Source organism: Phlebotomus argentipes, unplaced genomic scaffold (genome assembly GCF_947086385.1).
Source record: "Phlebotomus argentipes unplaced genomic scaffold, Phlebotomus argentipes genome assembly contig_6, whole genome shotgun sequence".
NCBI classification, from domain to species: domain Eukaryota; kingdom Metazoa; phylum Arthropoda; class Insecta; order Diptera; family Psychodidae; genus Phlebotomus; species Phlebotomus argentipes.
The window spans coordinates 3,216,083-3,243,069 of NW_026776145.1; the positions used below are offsets into that span (position 1 = coordinate 3,216,083).

General features: G+C 45.2%; 9 protein-coding genes across 16 annotated transcripts; 4 read left to right on the plus strand and 5 right to left on the minus strand.

Annotated features, from left to right (window-relative positions):
• The first annotated feature begins 17 nt into the window (after window positions 1-17).
• Window positions 18-7,335, plus strand: LOC132260795 (zinc finger protein 800). 5 transcript variants are annotated; one of them, XM_059759174.1, is made up of 6 exons: window positions 18-105; window positions 3,762-4,038; window positions 4,108-4,269; window positions 4,337-4,941; window positions 5,115-6,630; window positions 6,802-7,335. In XM_059759174.1, exons 2-6 carry the CDS (start codon window positions 3,898-3,900, stop codon window positions 7,303-7,305), a joined length of 2,928 nt encoding a protein of 975 aa, XP_059615157.1. In that variant the 5' UTR covers window positions 18-105; window positions 3,762-3,897; the 3' UTR covers window positions 7,306-7,335. The 5 variants fall into 5 exon arrangements, with proteins under 5 accessions (XP_059615157.1, XP_059615124.1, XP_059615149.1 ...); XM_059759141.1 differs by having other exon boundaries at window positions 5,115-7,335; XM_059759166.1 differs by lacking the exon at window positions 18-105 and adding an exon at window positions 679-1,059 and having other exon boundaries at window positions 5,115-7,335.
• A 61-nt stretch (window positions 7,336-7,396) lies between these two features.
• LOC132260836 (uncharacterized) lies at window positions 7,397-8,020 on the minus strand. The gene is made up of 2 exons (XM_059759200.1): window positions 7,646-8,020; window positions 7,397-7,580 (listed from the first exon to the last, which is right to left on the minus strand). The coding sequence occupies exons 1-2, from the start codon at window positions 7,738-7,740 to the stop codon at window positions 7,397-7,399; spliced, it is 279 nt and encodes a 92-aa protein (XP_059615183.1). The 5' UTR covers window positions 7,741-8,020.
• A 125-nt stretch (window positions 8,021-8,145) lies between these two features.
• Window positions 8,146-9,181, plus strand: LOC132265092 (J domain-containing protein CG6693). The gene is made up of 2 exons (XM_059765578.1): window positions 8,146-8,314; window positions 8,384-9,181. Exons 1-2 carry the CDS (start codon window positions 8,221-8,223, stop codon window positions 9,109-9,111), a joined length of 822 nt encoding a protein of 273 aa, XP_059621561.1. The 5' UTR covers window positions 8,146-8,220; the 3' UTR covers window positions 9,112-9,181.
• Window positions 9,182-9,336: 155 nt separating this feature from the next.
• On the plus strand, window positions 9,337-12,869 carry LOC132264880 (uncharacterized). Its single transcript, XM_059765217.1, has 2 exons — window positions 9,337-10,985; window positions 12,468-12,869. Exons 1-2 carry the CDS (start codon window positions 9,807-9,809, stop codon window positions 12,675-12,677), a joined length of 1,389 nt encoding a protein of 462 aa, XP_059621200.1. The 5' UTR covers window positions 9,337-9,806; the 3' UTR covers window positions 12,678-12,869.
• Window positions 12,870-13,021: 152 nt separating this feature from the next.
• Window positions 13,022-16,879, minus strand: LOC132264901 (GTP-binding protein Rit2). Of its 2 annotated transcripts, XM_059765240.1 has the most exons (5): window positions 15,262-16,879; window positions 14,991-15,183; window positions 14,761-14,817; window positions 14,166-14,569; window positions 13,022-14,105 (listed from the first exon to the last, which is right to left on the minus strand). In XM_059765240.1, exons 2-5 carry the CDS (start codon window positions 15,175-15,177, stop codon window positions 13,995-13,997), a joined length of 759 nt encoding a protein of 252 aa, XP_059621223.1. In that variant the 5' UTR covers window positions 15,178-15,183; window positions 15,262-16,879; the 3' UTR covers window positions 13,022-13,994. The 2 variants fall into 2 exon arrangements, with proteins under 2 accessions (XP_059621223.1, XP_059621232.1); XM_059765249.1 differs by having other exon boundaries at window positions 14,991-16,879.
• A 119-nt stretch (window positions 16,880-16,998) lies between these two features.
• Window positions 16,999-21,018, minus strand: LOC132264918 (ras-like GTP-binding protein Rho1). Of its 2 annotated transcripts, none has more exons than XM_059765268.1 (5): window positions 20,921-21,018; window positions 19,593-19,753; window positions 18,292-18,441; window positions 18,144-18,224; window positions 16,999-18,073 (listed from the first exon to the last, which is right to left on the minus strand). In XM_059765268.1, the coding sequence occupies exons 2-5, from the start codon at window positions 19,746-19,748 to the stop codon at window positions 17,882-17,884; spliced, it is 579 nt and encodes a 192-aa protein (XP_059621251.1). In that variant the 5' UTR covers window positions 19,749-19,753; window positions 20,921-21,018; the 3' UTR covers window positions 16,999-17,881. The 2 variants fall into 2 exon arrangements, with proteins under 2 accessions (XP_059621251.1, XP_059621243.1); XM_059765260.1 differs by having other exon boundaries at window positions 20,827-21,016.
• A 106-nt stretch (window positions 21,019-21,124) lies between these two features.
• LOC132264833 (polynucleotide 5'-hydroxyl-kinase NOL9) lies at window positions 21,125-24,192 on the minus strand. Of its 2 annotated transcripts, none has more exons than XM_059765171.1 (4): window positions 24,001-24,192; window positions 21,700-23,926; window positions 21,499-21,641; window positions 21,125-21,439 (listed from the first exon to the last, which is right to left on the minus strand). In XM_059765171.1, the coding sequence occupies exons 1-4, from the start codon at window positions 24,179-24,181 to the stop codon at window positions 21,177-21,179; spliced, it is 2,814 nt and encodes a 937-aa protein (XP_059621154.1). In that variant the 5' UTR covers window positions 24,182-24,192; the 3' UTR covers window positions 21,125-21,176. The 2 variants fall into 2 exon arrangements, with proteins under 2 accessions (XP_059621154.1, XP_059621147.1); XM_059765164.1 differs by having other exon boundaries at window positions 23,995-24,192.
• A 250-nt stretch (window positions 24,193-24,442) lies between these two features.
• LOC132264891 (folliculin) lies at window positions 24,443-25,959 on the plus strand. The gene is made up of 3 exons (XM_059765229.1): window positions 24,443-25,617; window positions 25,676-25,778; window positions 25,838-25,959. Exons 1-3 carry the CDS (start codon window positions 24,462-24,464, stop codon window positions 25,953-25,955), a joined length of 1,377 nt encoding a protein of 458 aa, XP_059621212.1. The 5' UTR covers window positions 24,443-24,461; the 3' UTR covers window positions 25,956-25,959.
• A 7-nt stretch (window positions 25,960-25,966) lies between these two features.
• LOC132264932 (large ribosomal subunit protein eL18) lies at window positions 25,967-26,912 on the minus strand. Its single transcript, XM_059765281.1, has 3 exons — window positions 26,811-26,912; window positions 26,639-26,725; window positions 25,967-26,506 (listed from the first exon to the last, which is right to left on the minus strand). Exons 1-3 carry the CDS (start codon window positions 26,811-26,813, stop codon window positions 26,030-26,032), a joined length of 567 nt encoding a protein of 188 aa, XP_059621264.1. The 5' UTR covers window positions 26,814-26,912; the 3' UTR covers window positions 25,967-26,029.
• Between the last annotated feature and the right edge of the window lie 75 nt (window positions 26,913-26,987).

Below are 26,987 nucleotides of genomic sequence, written 5' to 3' on the forward strand. Positions count from 1 at the left end.
TCACGCTCTGCGGATCAATCCTGCTGGTGAGTTCTATTTTCCTTGTACGCCGCAATTAGGAATTCCCCTTAGCTCCTCTGTGGCGGAAACTTGCCGGATAGTTGGGTAAGTTATAAGTTATATTGCGAGAACTCCGAAAAAATTCTCATGATTGAGCTGAGAAGTGAGATTTCGGCTAATCTCCAAGATTTTCCCATACACCATTGCTATTTCGTAAGATGTTTTCCAGAAATCAATTTATTGGGCTGTATTGGGTAGCACCGGGTCCCTCTGTGCCGCCTTCGTGGGCCCCAGAGTGTGAAATGACGGTTGGGAGCGATGGCAGGAATATTTCCCATCCGGAATCGATACTCCCAAGAGCAACATGTGCACCATTTCGTGGGCACTGTTGGGGAGATTGGCAAGGATTGGGTTCTGTTGAGACCTCAAGAGTGGCAGCATTGGGCTGGAGCTGCATCCCGACAAGAGATGATGAAGATATCCGTAAGCGGGAGTGTCCATGATTCAACAAAAAGGCCTCCTGATACGAAATCTCAACACTCAGCGTAACGATGATTTGAGAAACAACCATGACAATCTCGACTAGGAGTGTCACTCACGCAAAAGTCTTTTCGGGCAGATTTTTCCGCTCTTGGCGACTTTTCCAGCACCACAGACGGTGCGTGATCAATTGGATGCCTCTCTGGAGACGAGTGCCGTGGCTGAAGAAGGCAGCAACTTCCACCTTTTTGAGTGAAGTGACCTTCATGATATTTTTCCTCACTCGAAATTTCTGCTCATTCCATTCTCTCTGCGTTGAGCCAAAAGTGAGACACATTTTCTCGAGCTTGCCACTAAAATTCAGGCGCGTTTAATTGGTAAATTGTGCTTACGTGTGGGACAAAGAGAGGTGGTCAGGAGGAGACGTGTGATTACATAAATCCTACACCTTTGTTCACGCTTGGAGCATCCCGCAGTCTTTTCACCTGAAAATCGCTCCCATTTGCCGTTTCTCTCATGGTCACAGGACGGAGGGGCGACTGACAGTGGCTCCCCGAGCCGCCCCCGCACATTTTCCAGGTAATCCCCCCGCCAGTGGTGGTGATGTGGAGGAAATTGCTCGGGAAAACTTCTCAGTTGTGGCACGGAGAGACTTTTGGGGGAATTTTGTGAGGAGAGTGATAAAATTGCAGGCATATAATTTTCTTGTGTGCTAACAAATCAAGCACACACTCTCAGTTGTGCTTCTCACAAGCGAGCATTTAATACAAAATAGATTAACACACCACGTAATTCTATTTGTCCTGCAGACAGTCATTCGCTGAGTTTTTCCCACTCCCAAAAAGTGAATAGTGCACAGTAGAGGGACTGGAGCACCCTTCGATGTCCCACAGATGCCCTGCCATCGCCCATTCGCATTGCGAGAGTTTATATCGTAAGGAGTTTTGTCTTTTTTCGCTCTCCGAAGCATAGAAATCAAGTGACAGTTTACCTCACGGTTGACACAATTGCATGATGAGGAGGGCAATATGCTCGGGTTTCTGGTGCCAATCCGCCCAGAGGAGGCCTCCGGACAGCCTCGTGGGCCCCCATTTCTGTCCACTCAGCCGAATTTCTCAGTGATACTCGATCTTTTGTGGCCGTATCAAATCTTGAGATTCATTTCCTTAGTAGAGGAGGAAAAAACCTCCACACGTGAGTGTATTGGTTAAAAATTAACAATGAAAGTGGTTCGCAATCGAAGAAAACTCGACATTTCCATACGGCGATTGGAGTTTTGCTGAGAGAGCTGTGCTGAGGAGGAGGAAAAAATTGCCAATACTCCCAAAAGAGATGATTCAGTGAATCCCATGATGAGGTCACAGTTGAAACTGGCCGCAAGAGTTGCTGCTCTCTTGGAGAAAATTCCTCAGTAATATACACGGATGGTGCGGTATTAAGTAGGAATTTTTTATCAGTTGCTTCGGAATGATAATAATTTTCTACACTCACATTATTAATCAATACGTGTGTATGTGTTAAATATAGTTGATCTTTGTGGGGCTCTGACGAGCAAAGAGAGGCAGTTTTGAGTGGCGAGAGAGTGGCTCTTTTCCGCCCAGGGAGGCTCGCACACAGGAGGTCGTCTCGAGGGAGCAACATTGGTCCCCATGGAGAAGTTCCTTGATTTTTTTTCCAATGCTCTCCCAACACACATGGGGCGCTCTTCCCGCACTCCTTTCCTCGGCAAAAATTTCAACTTTGCCTGCGCAAACGCACACTTTATTGCATATTTTCCTCTATATATAATAAATGCCTCCTTAATGAGATTTATTGTATTGGCGAGAAAAAAGAACTTTCATCATTATTTAATTAACATGTTGTGCTCATCATTATCTGCGGCCCAGTTGGCTGAGCCTTCGGCCCGGTTCGGGCACACGGCGTATCCTTGAGCCGTGCTCTGGCGCGCGGGGATGTGCCTGATGGTCGGGAGGCTCGCGCGAGAGCGGGATGCGATGTGTTGTATGAAATTGAGAGTAACGGGGTACGGCGTGCGTCAGCGGCATTAGTGCGAAATTTTTGAGAAGTGTCTTCGTCGCACAAGAAGAGCTCTGAGAGCCGAGAGCGCGTATAGTTTCCGAAGGAGGCATGGTCAGGTAGAAAACGAATTATGCTGAGAAGCGGTCTGTGCCAGTCGGTGTGATGAAATAAGTTATAAGTTTGACAGTGCCGCAGAGGCCAAGGAAATTATTCGTGGAGTTCGTGGTGCAGAAGAGAGTGAATGGGCCATCACTCCCGATAGAACCGCACAATTCTGCATCTTCGGACATTTTCTCGCTGTGTAGCCTCGCTGATATCGTGGAAGAGCGTGTATTGTGGAGTGACGGAAAAATATAGGGGGCTTCTTCTCGTCAATACGCGTGAGAGCACAGTCTCAATTTAAGTTGGATGTCAGCGTGAGCACAGAAGTGTGGCTCCCTTCCTGCGAGAAAATACGCGTTACTTCGGCCAGGAGTTGATAAAATTAGTTGATTTCGGTGGGTGTGCAAATGAGTTTGGCGATATTCTCCGCTTGAAAACGCGTCTCCCAAAGAGCCAAAGAGAGGCGCACAGCAGAAATGCCCCATTATCCGTCGACGGGCGCTCATTTCAAGGCATTACTCACAATCTTAGCTCGCTCTCTGAACACGATATGGTAGTTCTTTTTACGCGATCATCTGCAGTGTGTTGAGTGCCTTGTTGTTCCCGAGTCGCATTGTCTTCTTTTTTCCCCTTCACGTATAATTCCGACCATTTTATCAGAATATTGCACCTCTATTTCACGTGGAGGATGCAAAATATGCCTGCCAATGCGTCTGTGATTCGGTGAAACTGTGAATTTATTTATTTTTTCTCCATAAACGGTGTGTTATTACATCATCAATATGTGAGTTTCTTCTGGGTGAAAAATAAAAATGTTTCACTGCACTTGGGGCAAAGCCCAGCAATTGATATCACAACTACTTGCAATAAAGGCTATATGGTGTGTAGGGAAAATGTAATTAGTTCATTTGAGTCGTGTCTCCGACTGGGCAAGCTCATTTTCCACCCGGAATTTCGTAGCCACACGGGCACATAAATCGAACAGCGAGATGAGATTCGATTCAATGTCAATTTTATTGAATGTGTATTGAAGAGACATGTGAATATTTTATTTGCGCGAATTGAAAGCTTTGTCAAACTCGATATAATGCATGAATAACTCAAAGTTCACCCATCCTGAGTGGTTGATCCACTGCTAATGCCTCTGCTCTTGTCCACAGCATCGCCAGGAGAATCGAGTGCGTACCTTACTGCGAGCTTCTGAGTGACTTTTGGGCAGCAGCAGTAATTACTGTCCCAGCGAATAGTGCTGACTTCTTGGTGTCTGACAGATATTGAGGAGTGCGCGTGTGGACAATGAAGGGAAAGACCCTGGGCGAGGAGGGAGTGGAGCATTCACATGATTGCCTTGATTTGAGTATTCTGAGAAAACCAATTTCTACCTCAATAACAGGATTCAACGAAGCCCGAAAGGCTTACGAGAATGGCACGGAGGAGGTGAGTCATCAGTATTTTCCCAGTCAATGCATATTCCTATTAATAAAATCACCTCTTCTACTCTCGAAGGTACGACAATTAATGACCAATGAGTGTGACATTGTGTATGAGTGCAAGGTCTGCCGCAACATCTTTCGCAGTCTGGCCAATTTCATCTCCCACAAGCGTGTCTATTGTCGTCAGAAGTTCAATGCATCCCAGCACTTCCATTTCCCTAGCAACGGTTTCATTGTGAGTCTCCGCACGGCTGGTCATTGGGCGACTTTGTGAGTGTAATATGGCATAATTGATCTTTCAGGATCAGGACATATCAACAATAATTCAAGCAGAACAGGAGTATACGAACTACAGCGTGAAGGACAAGCCTCCGGAAGCGGTGGGCAAAGACCTGAGCAGCATTATTGATCGACTGACAGCGAAGAAGAGTGTCGAGAGAATCATGAGACTGAGTGACTTCTACGACAGAGTCCATCATAAGCTCACACAGGATGAGGTGATCCAGAGGAACCACGTGCTGCAGCTAGACAGGACGCCTGGCAGCAGTGTGGCTGTTTATCAGACTGTCAAGCAGCCCGACACGGACAGCATGAGAGTGGAAGTGGAAGAGGTCAGGGGCCTGCTGATGGACAACAAGGCTGTCCTTGGGCCTGATGGCAAGGCGATCCAGCTGAACGATATACCACCTCTGCCCCCAATTCTCAATCTGGATGACTTGGACGCCAGCTCATCCCGCGAGACGGTGTCGTGCAAGATATGCCACATGAAATTCGTCACCGAGAAGACGCTGAAGCTGCACCTGGAGGCGAAGCACATTCACTCTACGTACGTCTATCAGTGTCCTGCATGCCCTCAGACATTCCTCACGCCAGCCGCCGTGATTCGACACCTCAGCAATGATCACAAGTAAGTGTCTGTGTGGCTCAGAAGCCAGTCTGGGCAGATTTATGTGTTTACTCGCGGAAATTCCGTATTTGCACAAGGTCGTATGTTTACTTGGCAAACGCTGAGTTCAATTTAGAGTTCAATTTGTGACGATTTGAGGAAATGTCGCCATTTTAAAGTCACTCTCCTTGCAGGAAATCCCTGAAGCGCATACGCCTTATGAGGGATACCATTTACAAGAGGCGCATCAGGATGGATGAGGTGCAGGTGAAGGGACCCAGTCGCGAGTTGGTGCGTCTGCAGACGGACCAGGAGCGTCAGGAGGCGGATAACAAGGCGTGGCTGGAGAATGTGGAAAACTACGACGTAGGTCAGTCCATCTGTACTTACTGTGGTAAGACTTTCGAGCGTCGGGCAGTGCTGACGACTCACTTGAACAACTGCCGGCAGAAGAGGCGCACGGCCACCGTGACTTCCAGCATGGCAAAAAAGGCAGAAAAGCCAAAGAAGAGCACCGTGGAGTTGATGAAGGAGATAAGTCTGAGCCATCAGGACGAGAACTCCAACTCCTTCGATAGCTGCACCACAAGTGTGTCCACCAACAAGGAGATTATACAGTCGAATCTTCACAATAAGCTGAACGCGAGCATCGATGTTGAGGCAGTGGACTCGGACAATTCAAATGAGAAGAGCGAGGTGGCGAGAGAAGCCGCTCCGGTGAATAAGAGGAAGCGAAAGAGGGCCGGCAAGGTGGGCAATGACAAGGAGAGGCCTGAGAGTGTTGCCGATGAGATTTACTGGAGCATGGACGAGTCTGGTGTGTTGAGTGTGAAGAAGTTTGCCAAGGATAGCGATTGCCTGCCGCCTCCGCCACCGCCTGGTGCCACAGTGTCTCCCAACTCTAAGGACAAGAAGCCCGAGGGCGCCGAGAAGCTGCCCGAGTGTGATATCTGCAACAAGACTTTCGTGACCAAGAGCAATCTGAAGCGCCACAATGTCATGTTCCACTACTTCAAGAATCGCTTCCTCTGCAAGCTCTGCGATTTTGGGGCCAACAAGAAGCTGGAGTTGATTGCGCATCTGGGTGTGAGGCACAGTATAATGGGGGATAAGCACGTGGTGAAGGAGTTTATCACACTGGCCAAGGAGGAGAATCGAGAGATCATGAGGGAGAGGAATGAAATGAGTCCTCGCAGCTCTTCCAATTCCACGTCTCTCCCAGCCAGTCTCTGTCCATCGCCGCAGACAGTGGAGCCCATTGAGGATTCTACCTCAAATTCATCGTCCGTGCCCGAGGCTGGCCCACCGGCGCCCAAGAGACGAGGCCGTCCCAAGGGGAGCAAGAATATCAAAAGTTCGCTGGATAGTGAGTTGACACAGCGAGGCGCGAAAGTGATGAAGGAGGAGAGCAAATCCCCAAAGGATGAAAAAAAGAAGCAAGCCAGCGACAATATACCGAGAAGACCCATCAGAAACCGCATCAAGCCGGTGAACAAGGACTTTGTGTACGACCTGTCGCACTTGTTGAAGAAGGAGTCGGACATCTTCAAGGGTATCTTCCTGGATCAGACACCAGTGGTGAAGAAGAGGGGCAGATCGTCTCAGAACACCAGCAACAGCACTCCCACGAGCGTGAATAGCGTCAAGATTGAGGTGGAGAAGCCAAAAAGCCCAGAACCAGCCCCGGCGCCTCCTCAGAACGTCAGCCAGGTCAGTTTGAAGGAGGAGGCTTCTCCTCCCGTGGGTGTGGAGGACTACAAAATTGACGCGGTCAAGGGAGGGGCCTTCGCGATGGCAAAGGCTGAGGTGGCTTTACATGCAGCAGCCTTCGCCAAAGTCCCTCCGGTTGTGGAGCGTCATGCTATTCCTGGTGTCTTCCAGGCGAGGTCTCCAGATGAGGAAGTCACGCAGAAGGGCTTCTCCTGGTCGGAGAAGTCCCTCCCCAGTACACCGAAGAAGGGCAAGCGCAGCATGAAGCAGATGAGGAGGATTTCCGACGACGTCGTGATTAAGGGCGCCAGGAAGCAGCGTCATCGGAAACAGAGCACGCCCGTGTTGTCCGTGATAGCGCCGGAGTATCGTCATGATGATGCGAAGGGCGCAGCGCGGTCTGACGAGGCGAAGAAGGAGGACGAGAGTGTTGTCAAAAGAGGACACACCGAGAAGGATTTCCAGGAATTTCTCCTAGCCAACATGAGGGACTCAGCATCGGAGGACTCACTGTTCGGATCGTCCCAGAACATCCCTCTCAGTTTCACTAATTCCAATGGGAAGCGAATCACGCTGCTCGAACGTCTGGCGGAGAATAAGAACCGCAAACCGGACGCCGTGCACAGACTTTCGAATCCTTTCGAGGACGACAGTAGCGATGAGTATATTGATTGAATTGTAGTAATAATTACACATTTACCAATTTGAATCTTGTTGAACTGTAAAATATACACAACCCAACTATACATTGCCGCATTGAAATCAGCTACTTGTCCTTCTTATCCTCCTCTGCAGGTGGTTCGCTTGACTCAGTCACTGTCCCCTCGATCTGTTCCTTATTCTTCTCCATAGACTCCTGCAGCCTCTTCGAGTGGTACTCAATCGTCTGAGCGAGCTCCTCATGCTTCTGCTGCATCATTTGGGGAAACCAGAAAACGGCATGAAAAAGCCTGCCCACGCAAAGAAATGCCTTAGACTTATTGCATCACACAGTAGATATGAGAGATTGGCTGACCTGAACATGACCCACGCTCCGGCCACGAGGATGAGATACGTTAAGGACGTCTTTGCCATCGTCCAGTAATCCACCACCACTTGTTGATGTTTCATCTTCTCTGAACGGCCAAGAATCGCGAATACAGGGACACACTTAACACGTCTATTTTATAACGGTAAATGAGGATATGTGTTTAGATTTTCCTGTCGCCAGGATACTTCGGAAAACCTCCACATGAATATTTTATGCTTGACCAGCGTGTTGATGATCCGTTAAAGCATTCAAAAATCAAGCGATGTTTCCATTCGTGAGTGCGTGCGTGACTCATGAGTTCAAATACTACTCAGTCGCGGGAAGTAATTCCTTGGAGAAGTATTTTAGTTTTCCTGACTTTTCTTAAGATCATCCAAGTCTCAAAAAATGGGAAAATCATACGAGATAATGGGACGAGAGATGGTCGCGTTCAGCCGGGCTGTAGTTCTACGTTTTTCCGCAAAACATCGAAAATTGCGCCAAATTTGACAGTTCGCCATTTTTTGTGCTGTCCAGAAATTCATTGATTGTTTTTCTGTGAGAATTCCCATATAATCAAAATGCCTTCAACACTAGATTTGTGCGAAGAATACTACGGAACTCGTGATTTGTACAAATTACTGGATATCGATAAGAATACTCTCGAGAAAGATGGTAAGAACTCATCGTAAACAAAATGCCCAAATGCCGCTTGTTTATTTCACAATTCCTCTTAATTTACAGTTAAAAAGGCGTACTATAAGTTGTCCCTGAAGGTGCATCCGGATCGCGTGGCAGAGAATCAGAAAGCTGACGCCACAGAAAAGTTCAAAATTCTTGGCAAAATATATGCTGTGCTCTCGGATCCGGACAAGAAGAAGCTTTACGAGGAGAAGGGAATTATAGACGATGACGAGGATGAGAGCAAATTGGCCACTTGGATTGAGATGTGGAAGACCATCTTCAAGCCCATCACCGATGAGGATATTGAGAACTACCAGAAGAGCTACGTGGGCTCGGATCTGGAGAAGAGCGACATAAAGAAGGCGTACATGAACGGCAATGGATGCATCAACTACTTGATGAGCACCGTGCCCTTTATGGCCGTCGAGGATGAGCCGAGGATAATCGCGATGGTGAAAGAGTGGATCGACGCTGGAGAGGTGCCGGAATATGAGATCTTCACGAAGGAGCCCAAGGCGAAGCGCAACAGACGCCACAAGAAGTACGCTCGGGAGAATCTGGAGGCGGAGGAGATCAAAGCTAAGCTGGCTAAGGAAGGGAATTCGCTTGAGAAGCAAATAATGCGGCGCCAGAATGAGCGAGCTCAGCAGTACGACGACTTATTTGCCAAGTACTTCGTCGAGGAGAAGCCTAAGAAGAAAAGGGCATCGAAACAGGCATCAAAAGCAGCCCCCGAAGAACCCCTCCGGAAAGTGAAGTCTGGCAGGGTGTCCAAAGCAAAGAAGTAGAATTATTCCTCAGTGGGCGAATCTACGCTCTTTTCCATCATTTCTCATTACTCAATAAGAACTCAGATTTTGGAAATCGCATGTCTTTTTCTGGTGGGGATTTTATAAGCTTGAGTCGTCTAAGCGCGCGATTGTTTCTCGGATACATCCTGAAGTTGCACACAGGAGGCATTTTTACCAACTAGAGGCGCCACTGGCGCGTGGCTTTTTCCTCCATCGCAAAAAGTCCCCACACATTTTTTCATCAGCAAAATGGCCGTCTAGTTTGTGAGTAAAGTTGCTCGAGCTATTTTCGTGTTCTACAATGGAGAAATTAAGTGAAAGTGTCGAAAAAGTGTACAAATCGGAATCCAAGAATCTGTTCTGTGTGAAGAGTGGCAAGAAAGCGCGCAAATTGTACTGCAAAGGCGTGAAAAGTGTGAAGCAATTCCACCCAAATCATTGCAATACTGGTGACAATTGTAGAAAAAACAATTTCATACTGAACACTCAAGGACAGCGAATTCTGCTCAATAGAATGCGAATTAATATTTTCTCGTTGGGTATGATGAGCCACACGACGAGATGGCTTGATTAAGTGGCGAAATGTGTTGGAATAGAGAGACTTTTTGGATTGCATTTCGAAGCAAATCAATCCAGTAGAAGTGTGCGTGGAAAGAGCCAAGGAAAAACATAATATCCCCAGAGTGAAGACAATGGAGAACAAATTTAGCAGGAATTACTTCTCATCCCCCTGCGGACCGCAGTACCAACACAGAAGAAGCAGCTCCACGATGTGTGGCTACAGCAACAGCAGCAGCAACGGCGACATGGAGAACCTGTTCAGGAGCCCAGAAGCATCGCCAGAGTCCATTTTGTTCGACTTGCTGGGCGTGAGGAAGCAAGCTGAGCCACCGACCACGAGGGAGAGTCGCATTTCCAACATAAAGGCCGCCTGTGTGCCCTTCTTCAACAGCATTCGGGACTTTATCCGGAAGAACCTGGCCACCCCTTCGGCCGCCCCCAAACAAGACTGCCCCACAGACTTCAGCAACTCCTCGGTGTACATGGGCCTCGTCACGGCCCTGCCGCCCAAGACAGGGGATCAGGGTGCCCCCGAGGCAGATCTGGTGGATCTGACCCACTTTACCGTGATCCAGAAGCATCACCTTATTTTGCCGCCAAAGCCAGACAAGCCAATAGAAATGACTGACACGGGAGACAAAGGCGAGAAGGCCACCAAGAGCGACCTCAATAGTGGGGTGAAGGTGCCCACGCGGCGCCAGCGGGAAAAGAAGACTTGCCAGAATACTCAGAGACAGCGGAAAGGGAAGCACGCGAGGGAGAAGATGCGGAAAAACGTGATTTGGGACATGCGAGACGATCTGTGCAGCGAAGAGGATGCGGAGGAGGAGTTCGAGGATGTCCTATCGCAGGAGATCTCCTCGTCCATTGAGGAGAGCAACTCATCCTTATCTCCGCATACCTCGAACTACGAGAGTGACTTTATTGCGTCGATTCCCTCCTCGCAACCATGCAAAGTCTCTCCATGCGCCTTCGTGAAGAGCCTTATGGACATCCCCTTCTCGCCCAAGATGCGTGCATTGGCCAGGAAGTCGTCCACAGACTACGACAGTGACGACAGCTTCATCGTCTTTGGCACACCGGACAGCACATCGCCTGCCTGTGATCGAGTGCCCAGATTGAGGGCCTGCGACCGACGTCGGAGGCTCTCTGAGGATAGCGACGACAGCTTTGTCATCTTCGTGGACGAGAAAAAGTGCCTGGACGACTCTGAGAGCGACTGCGACGACACAGTTTCGGAGACGTCTGACAGCGACGACGAGAGCGAAGAGTATCCAGTTCAGCTGGATTCTGGTTTCGAGGAGAGAAAGGTGAGCGATCATGTTTCCATTCAAGGACAAATCTACACTGTAATCAAAAAGTTTGTAGTTGATGAAATGACGAAAGATTCCAGGCATATTCCATCAACGAAAAAGTGCTGTTGTATGCAAATTCCCACAGTTTTTGCCCCCCAGCCTCCTTCCATGTTCAATGCCCTGACAACCACACAGACCACCAATCGAGGGGAGAAATTGAATGGAAAAATTATATAATATTTGTATGTATTCGATAAGAGCAAAAGGAAAGCGTTGATAAGAATTTTGCTTAGTAGGCAAAAAAATATTGCCAACTCGTGTGAATTTTGTTCACATTTTATGTTTATTTTTTTGTCTCATTTTCTGAGCACTATTTTTACTTTTTATGTTTGCAAATTGTGCGAGTGAGAGAGGAAAAAAGTCTGCGCCTGTTTGCTGAAGACTCGAAAGTCGGGTGGCTGTCGTAAAATAAAAATTCCTTGGGTGAATTTTCGTTCACTGCATTTGTAAGTGTGCTAAAGTAAGGGACAATTTGGAAATTTTCCAACGCACTTCCCTGTGTCACTTAGCGACTGATATTTGCACTTTATCTGTAGCATTTGAGCAGGTAGAGAAACCCAGGTTGTAATTGCATGATAACTTTCACCGACTCTGGCCATTTGGAGAGCGAGAGATAAAAACATTAAACATTGTTGATTCAATTAAAATAATGTGTCTAAATAGACTACAAATTGGATGAATGCTTTTGTAACTCTCATTACGGCGTTGATTGAGTGAGTGAGAACCAATTGAATTGTCTTTGCGAAAGTCACTCGAATTTGCCCCACTCTCTCGTATTATTTGAATCTTCATGCTATTATTAGCTGCTATCTATATTCCAATTTCATTTTAGAATATCAATGTCTAAAATGGCACAAGGATTAAGAGAATGTGGCCACATTGAGTGATTGCGTGGAAGGTTTGATTGATAAAAAATATTGTGAAATGCAAAAGGAGGAATTGAATATTTTCCAATGCTCAATCTTAGTGGAATTTTACTTGGAAACTTGAGCATATTTTGCCACTCGGTTGTCTTTGTGGTTTCATATTGTTGCGGCTTTCAGGGCTTTCAATATTGTAGCAATGCAAAGCCAAGGAGAAATGAACTTGATGTCAAATACTGATGCTGTTGTGAAATAACAATATTATTCACACGCATTCCATGAATCACAGCAAAAAGTTATTCATAAAGTATCCGAAAACTTTCTGTTCAGAGTCCCTTTTCTCCATCACATTTCGTGCCCTTGCATCACGGCAAACAGTGTGACAATGCGTTTTACTATCGCAGCTTTGGAATATGGGAGGAGCGATATGATGATGTTCAACTTTTGACTGTTGATTTGTGATATAAATTGTTGAGTTTGCACGTAAACAAACAGAGAGAGGAGGAATTTGCCTTGAAGGCGCTATTGTTCTATATTTCGCAACTGACATAATTGCATTTCACTTGTCTTGCAGGTCCGCTTCAATCTAAAACCGGAAGTTCATGTGATCCGCGCGTGGGACTTTGCCTACCGGAGAGCCAGGAAAGGTCACTGGGAGCAAGTGGCGCGCGATCGGGATCGCTTTGAGAAGCGCATCTTGAGTCTGAGCAGCGTGCTGAGTCCAGTTCTGGACAAGAGTCATCGCGAGAAGATCTTCGCGGGGCGCTTTGGGGGCGGCGATTAGGCGAGAATGGGAAGAAGCAGAGAAGAAGGAAATGAGGACAGGTGCAACACGCATTGAGGTCTGTGTTTGCACGACAAAAGAATCACAAGATAGTGGATATTATGTTGTTTCTTTGAAATTACCACTTGTTTAGGTGTAAATTTAGGTGTAAGTGTAAATAAACATTAAGTGAAATAGAGCTAATATAACGCATATTTTCAAGGGTTTTTAATAATCACAATATTTTATTCGTTGCAAATTGAAACTGTAATGTAGAGGGAATAAAAACTACTGTATATAGCAATTCTAAGAAGGAATCTTTTCACTTTTCTCTCAGGACGAATTTGAAGATAAAAGACGGACAGTAAACAAGGAAAAATTTGCTTTATTTGGAACTATAATATTATTTTCTCTGGTATCTTTTACAAACATTGATAGAAATATTTCTTCTTCCATCTCTTTCTCATCTATATAAACTACGGCGTCAATATAATACTATATTCAATCCATTTTCTATGAAAACTCCAATCGTGATGTGGCAAAAATGTCTCAAGGTGAAATAATTCTCATATTCTTTAGGCAGTAAAATGATTTTTCCTTCGCCTCGTGACAATTTATTAAAAATCGCTGCGCTTCGGCTTGTTCGTCAACAAATTTTACTTGGAATTTACCCTTAGAAAAGAACTTGTTCCCGATAAATGTACATTTCATCCTCAAAGTCTTCGCCGCTAGCGTCTTATTGTTAGTATTGGTATTTTGGGGTCTGAGAACACTTGTTTACGACACTGCACAACACAGACGAGTGGCAGATTTGTCCAGGCTTTTCTGCGAAGGACACACACTTCGCCTGCCTCTCGGAATTCCTAGAAATCTCTGCACTCGAGTGTGTTCAATTTAGGAGATACACGAAAAATTTTAGCAAGGTGTTTTGTTGCTACGACAAACATTCAAGCTAATAATCTACGAAATATATTGCTGTATTTTATATTATTCTCCTTTATATGACTTTTTGTGTGGTCTCTTGTTCGATTTTCATATGGCAACAACAAAATGTACTTTGCAAAAGTAAGATAAGCGAGGAGTTCGTTTTCTGTGAAATTACCCTTCTCTCAACACACATTTGTTGTCTAAAACCGTGAATAAACGATAAATGGAAGACTAATTGCGGTAATATTACAAACTCTGTACACAGAAACTCTCAGTTTTGAAATGAAATGCATAAATCACAGATGAAATGATCCAGTAAGTAGAATATAGATAGAAAATTCAACAATACAACTAGGAACCGCTACACTGCATTGCCGGGTGTCCTCTACTGAACTGAGAAATACTGCCCAATTAGTTGAGATGCCTTCGTCGGCGGAAAACTAGAGCGAAGATCGACCGGATGCGCCACCATCGGCTCCTCTTGTGGAAAATCTTCTCCGTGCTCGAGCCATTGCTCAGCACCTAAAAGGGGAAAGACGCGCAATTAACTCAATCCCAAACTCCTGCGATCAGTCTTCCTACCCTCTGGGTCTCCTTCTTGCGGATCTCCCGCACGAGAGTGTAGAAAGCATCGTCGATGTAGTGCCTCAGCGCCGCCGAGGTCTCATAGAAGGGACACCCAAACTCCGATGCCAGCATTTTTCCCTCCTCCGTCGTTACTTTTCGCTGGGACTGCAAGTCTAGCTTGTTGGCGATCAGCACGAGCGGTATGTCCTCCGTGAGGCGGACACGCGTGATGAGTTTCCTGTACTCTGACGCCTCCTGGAAGCTGTGCCGATCCGTCACGGAGTAGCAAATGATGAAGCCCTCGCCGCATCGCATGTATTGATCGCGCATCGCCGTGAATTCCACCTGCCCGGCTGTGTCCAGGATATCCAGAAGGGCTGCCTCGCCATCAATGACCGCCTGCTGCTGGTAGGAATCCTCTGCAAGTGTAGGAATCAGGACACTGATTAGCAACTTTTGAGTTCTTCTTTAAGCTTTCGAAGGCCGTTAAATTCCGAGGCGCCCAGCTAGATTTGAAAGTCGTTTTTGGCGCATAAAATCATCAGTGCTCCGAGACTTTTCGGTGCTTTTTATTGAGCAACATGGGATCTCGATAAAGGCAATCACTCACCAATAGTCGGGTCGTGAAACTCCAAAAAACTGCGAGTGACGAACTGCAGAGTCACAGCTGTGGAGGCAGGGAGAGAGAGAAAGAGAGAGATTAATTAGCAGAAACGCCGAGAAGCAGGCAGAAAGTGGGCAGGAATCCCGAGAATGATGATGTCATTGGCTCACGAGAGTGAGGATGACTCACTGGCGCGATTATTCATCCCATTGTCTCACACAAAGCGACAACATTACCGGATTTCCCAACACCGCCGTCGCCCAACATGACGATCTTGTAGACTCGCAGGCCGCCGCTCTTGTTCTGCTGCTGCTGGACGCCCGAGAGGCCCTCGTTGCCCGTGCTGCCCCGCTTCTCGGCCGAGCGCGACTTGGCCTTCTTCCTGGCCGCGCACCCAACGGTGTAGTCGCCGGCCATTTTCATCACAACCTGCCGGAGAGGATAGAGATGAGCGGAATTTTCCCACTGGAGCGCCTCCCACGGACGACAGCCCACGACAATGCCCACCTTCGCGTCTGGCGTGCGGAGGTGCAGAAAGTCCCTTCAGCAGCCCCCGCCGGGCATTTTGCACGCTCGGTCGCGGGAAGAGTCACTCAGGGCACTCGAGTGGCGGTGGCTGATGGCCAGGAAAGTGAACAGACAGCCGCAGAGGCGGAAAAGGCGAGTGGGTTTTCACTCTCGGCGTAAATGGAGAAATTATGGCGACTGGCCGTGAGCGCATGTCCGCAAGAGATGGAGATGAATTATTGAATGACGTAATGGTGAAATGCCAGGAGAAACACTGAGAGGAACATCCGCAGGCGGAAGCAAGGCAAATCCCAGAGAATTCGTTCATTATATATTATTATTATTATAGATTACATCAAATTATAACATTTTTTCCTTTAAAGATTGAACATACTTAAATTATTCAATATAGTTTTTTTCCATATCAATTCACGGTAGATTTATTTTCTCATTTTCCCAAAGAAAAATTCCTATGATTTATGTTTTTTTCCCCTTCCTCTCAATCTTTTCACAATCAGATAAAAAAGACTCTTTTGGATGAACTTGTGTACCTATAATGATAACGTTTTTTCAATGCGAGAGCACCACAAAAATGCCACCCTCGGTTTTTTTCCCTTCTCTTTTTGTTTCTGCGCTTTTTGTGTGAAAGTCATAATACGTAAATATAAAAATTTTGAGCTTTTAAACCACTGAAATGAACTTATTATTTTTCTTTTCTTCAAAAAATATCCTTTTTTCATCTTCTTTATCATGTATAGTATAAAATGATTCGGTTAAGCTAAGAATTAGCACATGTTGGATATTGGAATTCTTTTTACTATATACTTATGCAAACGAATTTCTCCTTCTTCTCCATTTAAGAGACGTCTTATATGTTTATCCATTTTGTTCAAAAATTTTACAGTTTCACTAAAGTCTGCAAAAAGTACAATTCGCACGCATTATTTTCTCTTCTTCTCTTCTCTTTCTTTTCAACTTTTTTAATGAAGAAACATTTAAAAAGTATTTTGTGTGTGTGTGTGAACGCTCAATTTGAATATCCTTTGCTGTGTTTTCACATATATGAAGGAAAGGAAATTGATGAATGATGAAAAACATAAGAAAGCTCAAGAGAAGTAAAATTATAAATAAAAATTCACCTATATCTCTTTAATACTTAACTTTACGGATGTTTATTACAAAATATTTCATTTCGTGTTATCGCTAGTCATCTTTGCCTATAGTTAAATTTTTGCTCTATTGAGGTGTTGCCATTGATCATTTCACTTCAACATCTTTTAGAATTCTATTTTTTGTCTCTTGATATCAATTCATCTGAGATAGTATGCAAAAGTGTAGTCGCAATGCGAAAGGGACTTAAAATTTTGTTCACACACTTATTTATGTAGCTACATTGAAAATTAGGCACTTTTCATTTCAAAAAGAAACATTTTACAATAAAAACTAATCAGACGAATTTTTTTTGTTTTCTTTTGACAATTTTTTCTTTCTCTCTCTCTCTTCTTAAAATGATTCCCACATGAAGGACAAAACAGACAGTATCCTCAACGAAATTATCTCTTCTCGCTCAATGTTTTTTTTTCTTCTTCTTCAATTTATAAATGAATATTTATCCTTTTTTGTAAATTCTCTCTCTTTTCAATAGTAAACAAATTGCTTAGTATTTTGGAATATATGATGTTTTATCTTCTTCTTCTCCCCGAAAAATGTTCGTTACAGATTATCATTTCTTTTGCGTTTTGTTTTTTTGGAACGAGGATTATTTTATTTAAATTTGAAACATTATATTTCCATTCATTTTGAAAACTCTGTGTTGGCTTAAAGTAATTATGTATGTATATATACAGTAAGTTTCCTTTTCATTCTGAGTTTATAATATAATATTGTATTAGAATGTTATTCTTTTTTTTCTCATCAGCTTATCAAGATTTGATATTGACAAAAATGTGTCTCTTGTGATCTTTGCAAAATTCAATCCTGTCCACCGAGTTTAACAATTCAATAAATTGGATCAATTGCTGCAGTTGAATTATTATGTACAATCGCAAATCATACTCAAGTTGTAATTTACCTGCAGATGCAAAAAACATTAAATCATTTCATCAGGAATTTATTCTTTGACACAAACTTTAAAAAAGAACAGCTTTGAAAAAATGCTATTGGGAAGAAATGCAGTTTCTCTTGCGATAGCCATCTCTCGAAATCTAAGCACATCCTTTGCCTTGCTAAGCAAGCAAACTTAGTTTTCGAGAAATCCACTCAAGCAAACGCCAATACTCACTTTCGAAATATTACCACTCCGTAGATTATAATGATAAAAGGAAGATTCAGCTAGACATCTTCATATATCAATGAATGATCTCTCCTCAAATTTTACATGAAAAATCTCAAATGTTATATAGAAAGTATTATGATGCTTCTATCTCTCTTCTCTCTCTCTCTCTCTTTCTCGCTCTTCACCTCTTTTATAAATATTTTTTTCTTCAAAATGTTTCATATCTTTTCAAATTCAGCAAATTATATGTAAATATTTCCTTTTTTCTGTGTAACTTTGACATCTTTCATCAAGAAAAAAGAGTTCCTTCATCAGCTGATATTTTTTCTGTTCTTCTTTCAATTCTTAGAGCAAAAGGCATCTAGCTTTCTTCTTCTTTTTCACTTGCAAAGCGGCTCGGGTGGCTGTCTCAAACACCTCGCGAACACCCTCTTTTGATTTTGCTGAACACTCTAAGTAAGCGAACGCATTTATCTTCTCAGCCATTGCACGTCCTTCTTGTGGTTTCACCGGTTCCTGCTTCATTTTAGCCAATTCCTGCAACACATCAACAACACGCAAGTTCACCTCCAATGTGCCAAAAGCAGAAAACAAGTCTGTCACTCACCTTAATTGTGTTAGGATCATTTCTAAGATCTTTCTTGTTACCGACTAAAATAATGGGAACATTTGGGCAAAAATGTTTCACCTGCAAAGGGAGAGAATAGTGACATTAGTGGTGATATTGGTCATGTTGAGAGGATTTGCGTGCTCACTTCGGGTGTCCACTTCTCTGGGATGTTCTCCAGAGAGTCCGGAGAATCAACTGAAAAACACATCAGGATGACATCTGTATCTGGATAACTAAGAGGTCTCAATCGGTCGTAGTCCTCCTGTCCAGCCGTGTCCCATAAGGCGAGTTCGACCTGCAAATGGCGATCACAAGAATCTTATTAGAAACAGAATGGAGGTGGCTTTAAGGTTAATCGCGAAGAATTCTCCAAAGGTTATTATCTGGTGAAATGCAAACACTCCAGTGAATTGTATGTGATTCACATTCCGTGAAAATTTACACACATTCTGATAAGAAAGTGCAAAATTTGCCTTCCAACGGGAAGTCATTGGCAAAGAGTCGCATTAATATCGGATATTCACCGTGTGAGAAAGTTACTCATACTTTCACAAGCTCTATCATAAAAATTATGGTACAGAAATCTATCTAATCATATAATTCTTTTAATTGCCTTTTCCGGGAATTGCTGGAATTTTGATAACAGTATTATGTGAGTGTTTATATGATAAAACCAAGAGTTTTGACTGATGATTAACTGCTCTCAGAGAGTCCTACGGAATCCCTCTCGGCAAGAGGGATCGTCGACTCGGAGATCAATACATGAATATTGCCTTAAAGGTGTGACTTCTACTCTTTCTCGCTGTCCGCTGGAGCTATTTGATCACACAAATCTCGGCAAATCCCCACCACGAAGAGTGTGATTCATTCAGCCGGAGTTCTTGTCTTTTTATCGCTCTCTGTGCGCCTTTACGAGGCTTTTTCTCATGCCACAATATCAAGTGTAAAATAGTTAAATTGCCAAGACAATCTATCGAGCGAGAGAGAGAGTCCTCCAGGCGGGATTTTCCCATATAATGTGTCCCGGAATTGAAACGGAGGCCCCGCCAGTCATTTTCTCATGGTATTTATTTGCACAAGAGGCACAGATTCAGCATCTCTCGCGAGCTGTGTCGCAGAGCGACAAATTTCTCTGAGAATTTCACGAAGGTTAAGAGCGCGTCAGCGTCACATCATCATCGCAAGAGCGCCAGCCATATAGTATGTGTGCTTTCTCACTATACACAGCCTCCATGTCTCTGCTGGGCCATTTCTCTCCGAGCCCACCCATTCGTCGCCCCGCGCACATTTTCCCACCCCCAGCGATCCACCTCATGCTGTTGATTTATCACGAGCATGGCTGACCGGAGGGCGACTCTGTGGCCGCTCGAAATTTTCCACACCGCGCGCGCCGTCCTCCGCGGCGCGGGGGTGATAAGACCCTCCCGACGAGCGCCCCACACGTACCTGTTTACCATCTACTTCGATGTCTGCAACGTAGTTCTCGAAAACTGTCGGCACGTACACCTCCGGGAACTGATCTTTGCTGAACACAATCAGGAGGCAAGTTTTACCACATGCTCCATCTCCGACGATTACCAACTTCTTGCGGATCGCCGCCATCGGTTCTGGTCAAAGGAAGAGTGTACCAACAGAATGCAACTTAGTAGAGTACTTTGGTGATGACTCGAAATAAGGTGGCAATAAATGAGGAATACACAAAATTATCAGAACAACGCCTTCTTCGATTACGGCCAACCGAGTTTAGCTTGCCAAATGGGTTTGTGAAAGAGAAATAAAATGGCGGTTGACGTGTTGTGTGAGCCGCAAAGTCCGTGTCAGAAGCTTTTCGACCAGTTTGGCCATGTCACAAAAATAGCCGAGAACACGACAAAGCGCCCTAAGCTTCTGGCCGCTGTGATTCTTCTGCTCGCCCACAAGGGAAATCTTCCTATTTGAACTGAGCTGGAATGTTTCCTGCAGCAGAAACTGCAATATCCTCAGCAGTCACATAAGAAGCGGTATGTATTAGAAGTACGGAAAACCAAAGAGAACATCCAGCGCAATTGCAACAGGTAAATTTCCCAATGGAATGCAATAGCTGCGACATGGCCAGAAGAACCACAACCATAAAGTATTAGTAGGAAAACCAATAAATGCGACTGCAATTACGTACAATCCAGCTAAATTGATACTCTAATGAAATTACTGCGATTTCTAAGAATCTGTCTGCACTGGGAAAATGCCAGTTGACCGCGGAAAATGCCCTGAAAGTGCTTAAATCAAACGATGACGTCATGATGTTATGTATATCTAAAAGGGATTGAAAATTGCAATTTGATGAGGAAGAGGCGTTGAAGGAGAGACAGAACGGAAAAGCGCACAGCTCTTTTTCGCCCCTGAGCGAGCCATGAGCCGTGGAAACAACCTCCGACCACGTCGGAAAAACTAATGACCCATTTAGCGTGAGACAAGAATGCACTTGAAAATTTTTCTAATCTTCATAATTACAGCTCTATGCCTGGTGGCGATGCAATGACGGCATGAAATAGCTACTTGCGGCTCAGCGATTACATTAGCAACATGATACAGTAGCAGGAGGGATTGTGAGATGGCATAGCGAATGGAATGACCCCCGAAAAAAGATCTCTAGACTACACCATTAGCCGAAGCGACGACACCAACATCACAACACAAATACCTGGGTTATTAGTTTGGCCAGAGGAAAAACACCACATTACTCTGATCCGTCACCAACTACATGCAATTTTACACAAATTTGATCGTATCCTTACTCTGGATTAATGAATTTTCTCAATAAAATTGAAAGTGAGTGAAAAAATACAAATACGCCTTATACAAAAACTGTCAATGCACCTCAATTCTCCGCCAGACTGCGCTCTCGGCGCGTTTCGCCGACTTGCGCGACTCTTTTCGCCCACTTTTTTGTACAGCATCCGCAGCAACGGCTTTTAGGCGAGATCATATTTTGCGAAAAATTACTTATTTCTGTTTTAATTCATGAATCTTTGCATAAAATGTCTTAGCTTATCACACCACGTTCTTAGCGTACATGTTTACTATGGCCTTCTCTGGTCTGAACGCCCGGGAAACCACATTCCTGGAGCCGATGCCCTCGTCTGTATTGTAGATAAAGGGCACATCATCCTGGACGACAGAGCTTTGATTGAGAATCAAGAGAGGCGGAAGCGTGATGTGGCAAATTGCCAGAGTGTTGACTTTTATCAAATTTTGGCGCGTGGAAGGGAGAAGGTATACAGTCTGCAGAGTCTCGTCAATGCCGCGAACGATTCCTGAAAATATATGAATAGTAACAATTCTGACCTTTTCCTCCAGAAAATTCAACACAAACCTATTCCCAGGCACTGAAGAATATCATTATCGTCGGACTGTTTACACAGATAGACCAGATTAGCGTTCAAGAAATCACAGTTCAGCTCCTCATTGATTTCTTCGTCGGTGAAATTGAAGATCTTGATCTTGTCCAGCGGCGCACTGAAAGAATACATATCACTCTTAATTCTGCTTCACAGAATGCTGAACACATACTCACCAAACTGGCCTAGACTGAGTAATCCAGTCACAATTGTCTCCCAGAATTCCTCCCAAATGAGCGAGAATGTTCATCTGTCTGGTCTCCGGAGCCTTGGACTTCTTCAAATCTCCAGCCAAGTTTCCACTGACCATTGTGTTGTAGCAAAAGGTTTTGAACTCCTCACATGGACTTAGAGATTCCACTTCATCGCTGAGTATCGCCCAGTTCCATTCATTAACCAGATTTGTGGTAATTTCGCAGTCAAAGTTCTCCAATTGAATGTTATGAGCAATCTGCACAACGTCCGTTGGAGCAATTAGTCGCAGCAGCGCAATCATCAGTTCCAGCCCAACTCCCTTAACATATCCCATTGTATTGACGATCCAGGGAATATTCTTGAACTCCTCTTCTGCTCGAACATCCTGAATCAGCTTTGAGACACACTCGAAATACCTCTGAGGCGCATTGGCCACATTGAGGTCGCCAAAGAGGTAGCTTTTGTCCGGTTGTTTGTCCACAAAGCAACCCATTCCCAGAATTGGTCGATCCAGGAGCGTATAAGAGACAGTCTGAGGCAGAGAGATTTCTGGCTGGCCAATGTCCAGATCGATCAGCAGAATTCTTCCGAATGTTTTCACATTCTTATTGAGTAAATGGCGACTCAGTGTTGTTTTCCCCACGTTTTTTCCTCCAGTTATCACAATTCGACTCTTGTCCGTCACAGAAATCCACTCCCAATCCGGATTCACTTGGAAAATGCGCTGGCTGTGAAAACTGAAGCGACACTGGAGGATATACTCGGTTGAGGAAAAAGGTCTTGGCTTCTTGTACGTGATCATGTTGGGAAAGACTCGATTGCTTGAATACTTCTTGACCATTTTCACACGCTCATTGGAGGTCTTGTGAAGCAGCAAGAGTGCATGTGAAGACTTCAGATTTCTCTCAATTTCCTTCAGATCCTCCTCGAAGAACATATCCTTGATGTCTGACGAGTCCTTCCAGTTATCGACAACTTTAGAGGGATTTGGCGTAATGCTAACTGTCGAATATCCAACTGGAGCATGTGCTGTGACTGTTTCGTTGCTATTCAGCTTATAGTCGAGCATAGAAGCACTCCCAGAAATCAATGTGACGGAGAGATTTCCATGGAAATGAATACTTTCGGTGAGATGCAGAAGTACATGATAGGAATCTATGGCATTGTAGAATTTCACCGTGCCTGGATCATCATCGTCATCCTCGCAAGTCTCTGTCGTTTCCAGTTCTGGAGTCTCATCTGAAGATTCATGCTCTGGTCCAGGCTCTGGCTCTCTCTGCACCTCGTCGTCATTGTGTTTGAGAAGAGAGAGAGGGCTTTCTTCAGTCTCAATCTGGGTGACTTTTCCCGGAGAAATCTGATCATGTGAACAATGTCGAGAGCAAACAATTTTGGCTCCTTTTACAGAACTCTTAGGAATCTTCAGAGAATCTTTAGGTGCATTCTGCGGTCTGTCAAGTCGTACGCGCCCAACACTAACAGTGGCTTTACTGGTGTCGCGGTCCTTCTTCACTAACATCTCTGATGAATCTCTCTTCTTCTTCACTTGTTCCTCGGTGTCAGACACATATTCAACAATTTCAGACATACTATCATCATTAAACTTAATCCTTGAGCTGGACAAATCCCTATACTTGGCCTCTCCCTGGCTCACTATCACATCATCATACTGCTCTCCTGGATCATAATCTTCGTCATCTTCACTGGTGTAATTAATTGGGGAAGAATCATAATCAGAAGAATATTCCTCTGAATAATCAGTGTCGGTGTCAAATTCCTCCTCTGCTTCTTCCTCCTCAATGGAATACTCGTCATCGTTGGAAGAATTCTCATCCAATTCCTCACCACTTGAGAGTTCTTCGTCAATAGAAGATGAATCAGCGTCCTCGAAGTAATCTTCAGACTCCTCAAAGTCTTCCTCTCCAGTAGAATAATGGGCTTCAAATTTGCAAACAGCCAGAGATGGCTTTTTCTTCTGAACCTCTTCTGGAGAAGTGGCTGGATTCCTCAGCCTGACAAACTGCCCTGGAGACGCTAGGGACTGAAGACTCTCCTTCTTCCTCTTTGGCTTTGGCTCCTTGCTTCTGTCTTGTGCTGGTGTCTTTCGCTTCATCGATGCACTGGCAACGGGAGATGTCGTTTTGGCAACTTTTGGGGCATCTTTACTGTTATTGCGATTTACAGTTTCTGGGAGTTGCTTTTTTGGTCCTGAAACACGGATGAAATCAACAAATTCAGTCATGCGAATGTGAAGTGCTATTTAGAGTCCAACCAACCTGTACCTTTTGTGTTTTGCTTCCTGAAGGTATTCTGCCTCTTCTTAGATGCCCCAACGCTGCCTTGTTTGGCAAATCTGGGCTTTTTCTTTCCCACTCCATTGCTGGTCTTTTCCCCGGTGTTTACCGGAGCCCGGGAATTAGACGCCACTTGAGGCTTCTTCTTGTGGTGCTTTTTCTTTCCCATCTCGTGAATTTACTCCTTCATCAATTCTCCAACACCACTAACAACACACTTTTCCTCAACTACTTGAAAATACAGCGTAAAATCCAAGGAAAATCGCTCTTTTCGCTGACAAACTAAACACGTGAAGAGACATGCAGCGACACGATTTTTTCGACGAGTTAGTGATTTCCCTTATTTCTGGCAGGTGGCGCTGGCTTTTGTTTTGATTGGAGAAAACGTGACCTTTTTGCAGAAACTTCCTCAATTTTCTCACTTTTCATTGTGATTTTTCCGTTTTCTCATGAATGCAGTAATTGCACTGTGTCATTTCTGTGAACTACACGGTCCCTTGGCTATCTTCTGCACGCAGACTCTCCGGGAGACACGCCTCAGTGATGTGTTGTGCACTAAGAAGGGGGATCTGCTCAGCAAGAAGTGCTCTGCGTGCACTTCCTTGGACGATTCAATGGTGTTCATGACCAAGGACGAGGCTGGTCAAGCGAAATTCGTAAGTTCTCAGCAGCCTGTGATTGGAGATGTAATCCCACTGGTGAAGCAAGCAGCCTTTCGAAGTCTCAGCTGCGAGATCAACAACAAAGACGACGGACTGGTGTTCTTCGGAGACGGATCCCGTGGACACGTTCTCAGTCACACCTTCCAAATACCCGACTCCAAGGCGAGAGGATTCTACAGGCTCTTCTCGATTCTGGTCCTGATGAAGGACAAACTGTTCCTGCTCAATATTCAGCCTTTCCTGTCGCACAATCTGAAGAAGATTTCCGCCCAGCTGAAGGAATACGCCAATGCCACGAATCCCGGAGAGCAATCCCGCCAGAGTGAGAAGGCCCAGAGACTTAGCGAAGGAATGGGCTTCTCGCAGCCTCGTCCACTGACCGAATTGACTGGAGAGAAGCACATTTTCGCGCATATGCACTCCCATTTTGCCTGGATACTCTGGGCTGGGGCGCAATATCTCAAGGAATCCGTCACTATTGGCAGTCCAATGGTGCCTCCGTGGCTGGGAAAGGATACAGAGGAGGGTTTCGCCATGGTACAGATTGACAAGGAAGAGTGGCTGATGAGAAAGCACGGGATGGATGAAATTGACGACGACGGAGCAATAATCAGAGATTTCCGGAGATTTAGAATCCTTCTGGGCCATCATTTCTTCAATGTCTGCTACTGTGTCCTCGTGGGGATTCAGGTAATCCTCAGAGGACCACCTGGAGAAACCCTTCGCATGATAAAATGCTTTAAGAAGCTCCTCCCAAAGTATCTTCACCGGCTCATCCATATTGATTCCTCAAAGTACCTGTCGCCGTCGGAATGTCGCATTTTGACGGTGTCCTCCAACGTGACTGTTCCCCAGCCTTGCACTGGAATCTTCAGAGTAGACTTCTCCCGGGATCGCGAGTGGAGATTATCTGTCGAATGGCTAGGAGAAGTGCCTGGGAAAAGTAAGTGAAACACCGTAATTTTCATTCCGTGGCAATTATTGATGATCTTCCCTTCCAGCACCGGACCTTCTCACTAAAATCATGCGAGCTTTCGAGGAAGAGCAGTTCACGGATGTCGTCCTCGAGAAACACCTTCGCGTTCTCATAGAAGAGTGGAACAAGTAAGAAAGCTTTGATCCAAAAATCGATCAGTGACTAAATCCTCTTCCATTTCCTATAGTAAAATCAACTGTCTGAAGAAGATCCAGAATAGCCAGGACGTGAGCCGTATCAAGAAGATTCTCAATGTGCAACCGCAGGATGCGCTTCTAGTAAATTATTGGTCGAATAATGCGTAAAAAATAGAGAGTTATAACCGGAAATAATGTATTTCGATCTCCGGCCGCAGCATCTCAGCCTCAGGCTGTGTTCTTTACTTCTTGTAGCCGCATCCGCGCCTGCGTCCACGAGCGCGCTCGAACTTGCGTCCCTTGGAACGCACGTATGGCCTGGTGTGGGAGTGAGGCACACCAGGAGCCTTGCCGAAGTGCTTGTGGGCCGTACGAGCGGTGCGCTTGCCCTGGAGCAGCAGCGTGTTCTTGCCCGTGGGCGCCATAAGGGCCAGCTGATCGAACGTGAGAACCTCGCCACCCTTGGCCAGAATCCTGGCGCGAGCTCCGGCAGTGACGCGGAGAGCGCACAGGCGCAGCTTCGGCACGGTCAGCATACGCTTGTCGTCGGTCACGGAGCCCACCACAACGGCAATGCTGTCAGGCTTCTTGCGATCATTCATGAAACGCACCACGCGCTGCAGGGAGATGGGTGGGCGATTGGTTTTGCTCATAAACAGACGACGGAGCACGACCTTGTTGAACTTCTTGTGAGTTCGGCGGTACAGGAATCTGTAGAGCTGCAAAATGACAACATAACCTCAATCAGGTGTGCTTCTAGGACACAAAATTTCTGTGAAAATTGGCCTTTCTCAGGTTTGGCAGACATAGCACTACACTCAGAGGATGGCACAATATGTTTCTGGACTCACCTTGACGAGCAGCCTCAGGTAAACGTCCTGGGATTTAGGCTCCGTGCGGCGACTCTTTCTGTCATATCTATGACAAATATCGATACCCTGCAATGGAAATTATAGTGTTAATCCACAGGAAGATCCTTTAACTACAACTTGGTCACAGAAAATAGGTGAAAAGTCAACTAACCATCTTGTATTTTCACAAAAATACAATCAACGATCCACGTTTTCTTGCACCGATTGGAAAAGAGAGACAATGGCGACCGGAACTACCAGTTGACAACCCGAATCCGCCATTTTTCGGGTTGCCGCATGCCCTTCGACGAGTTTACCGCCTCAAATTTTTAAATTCCCACCTGATTTA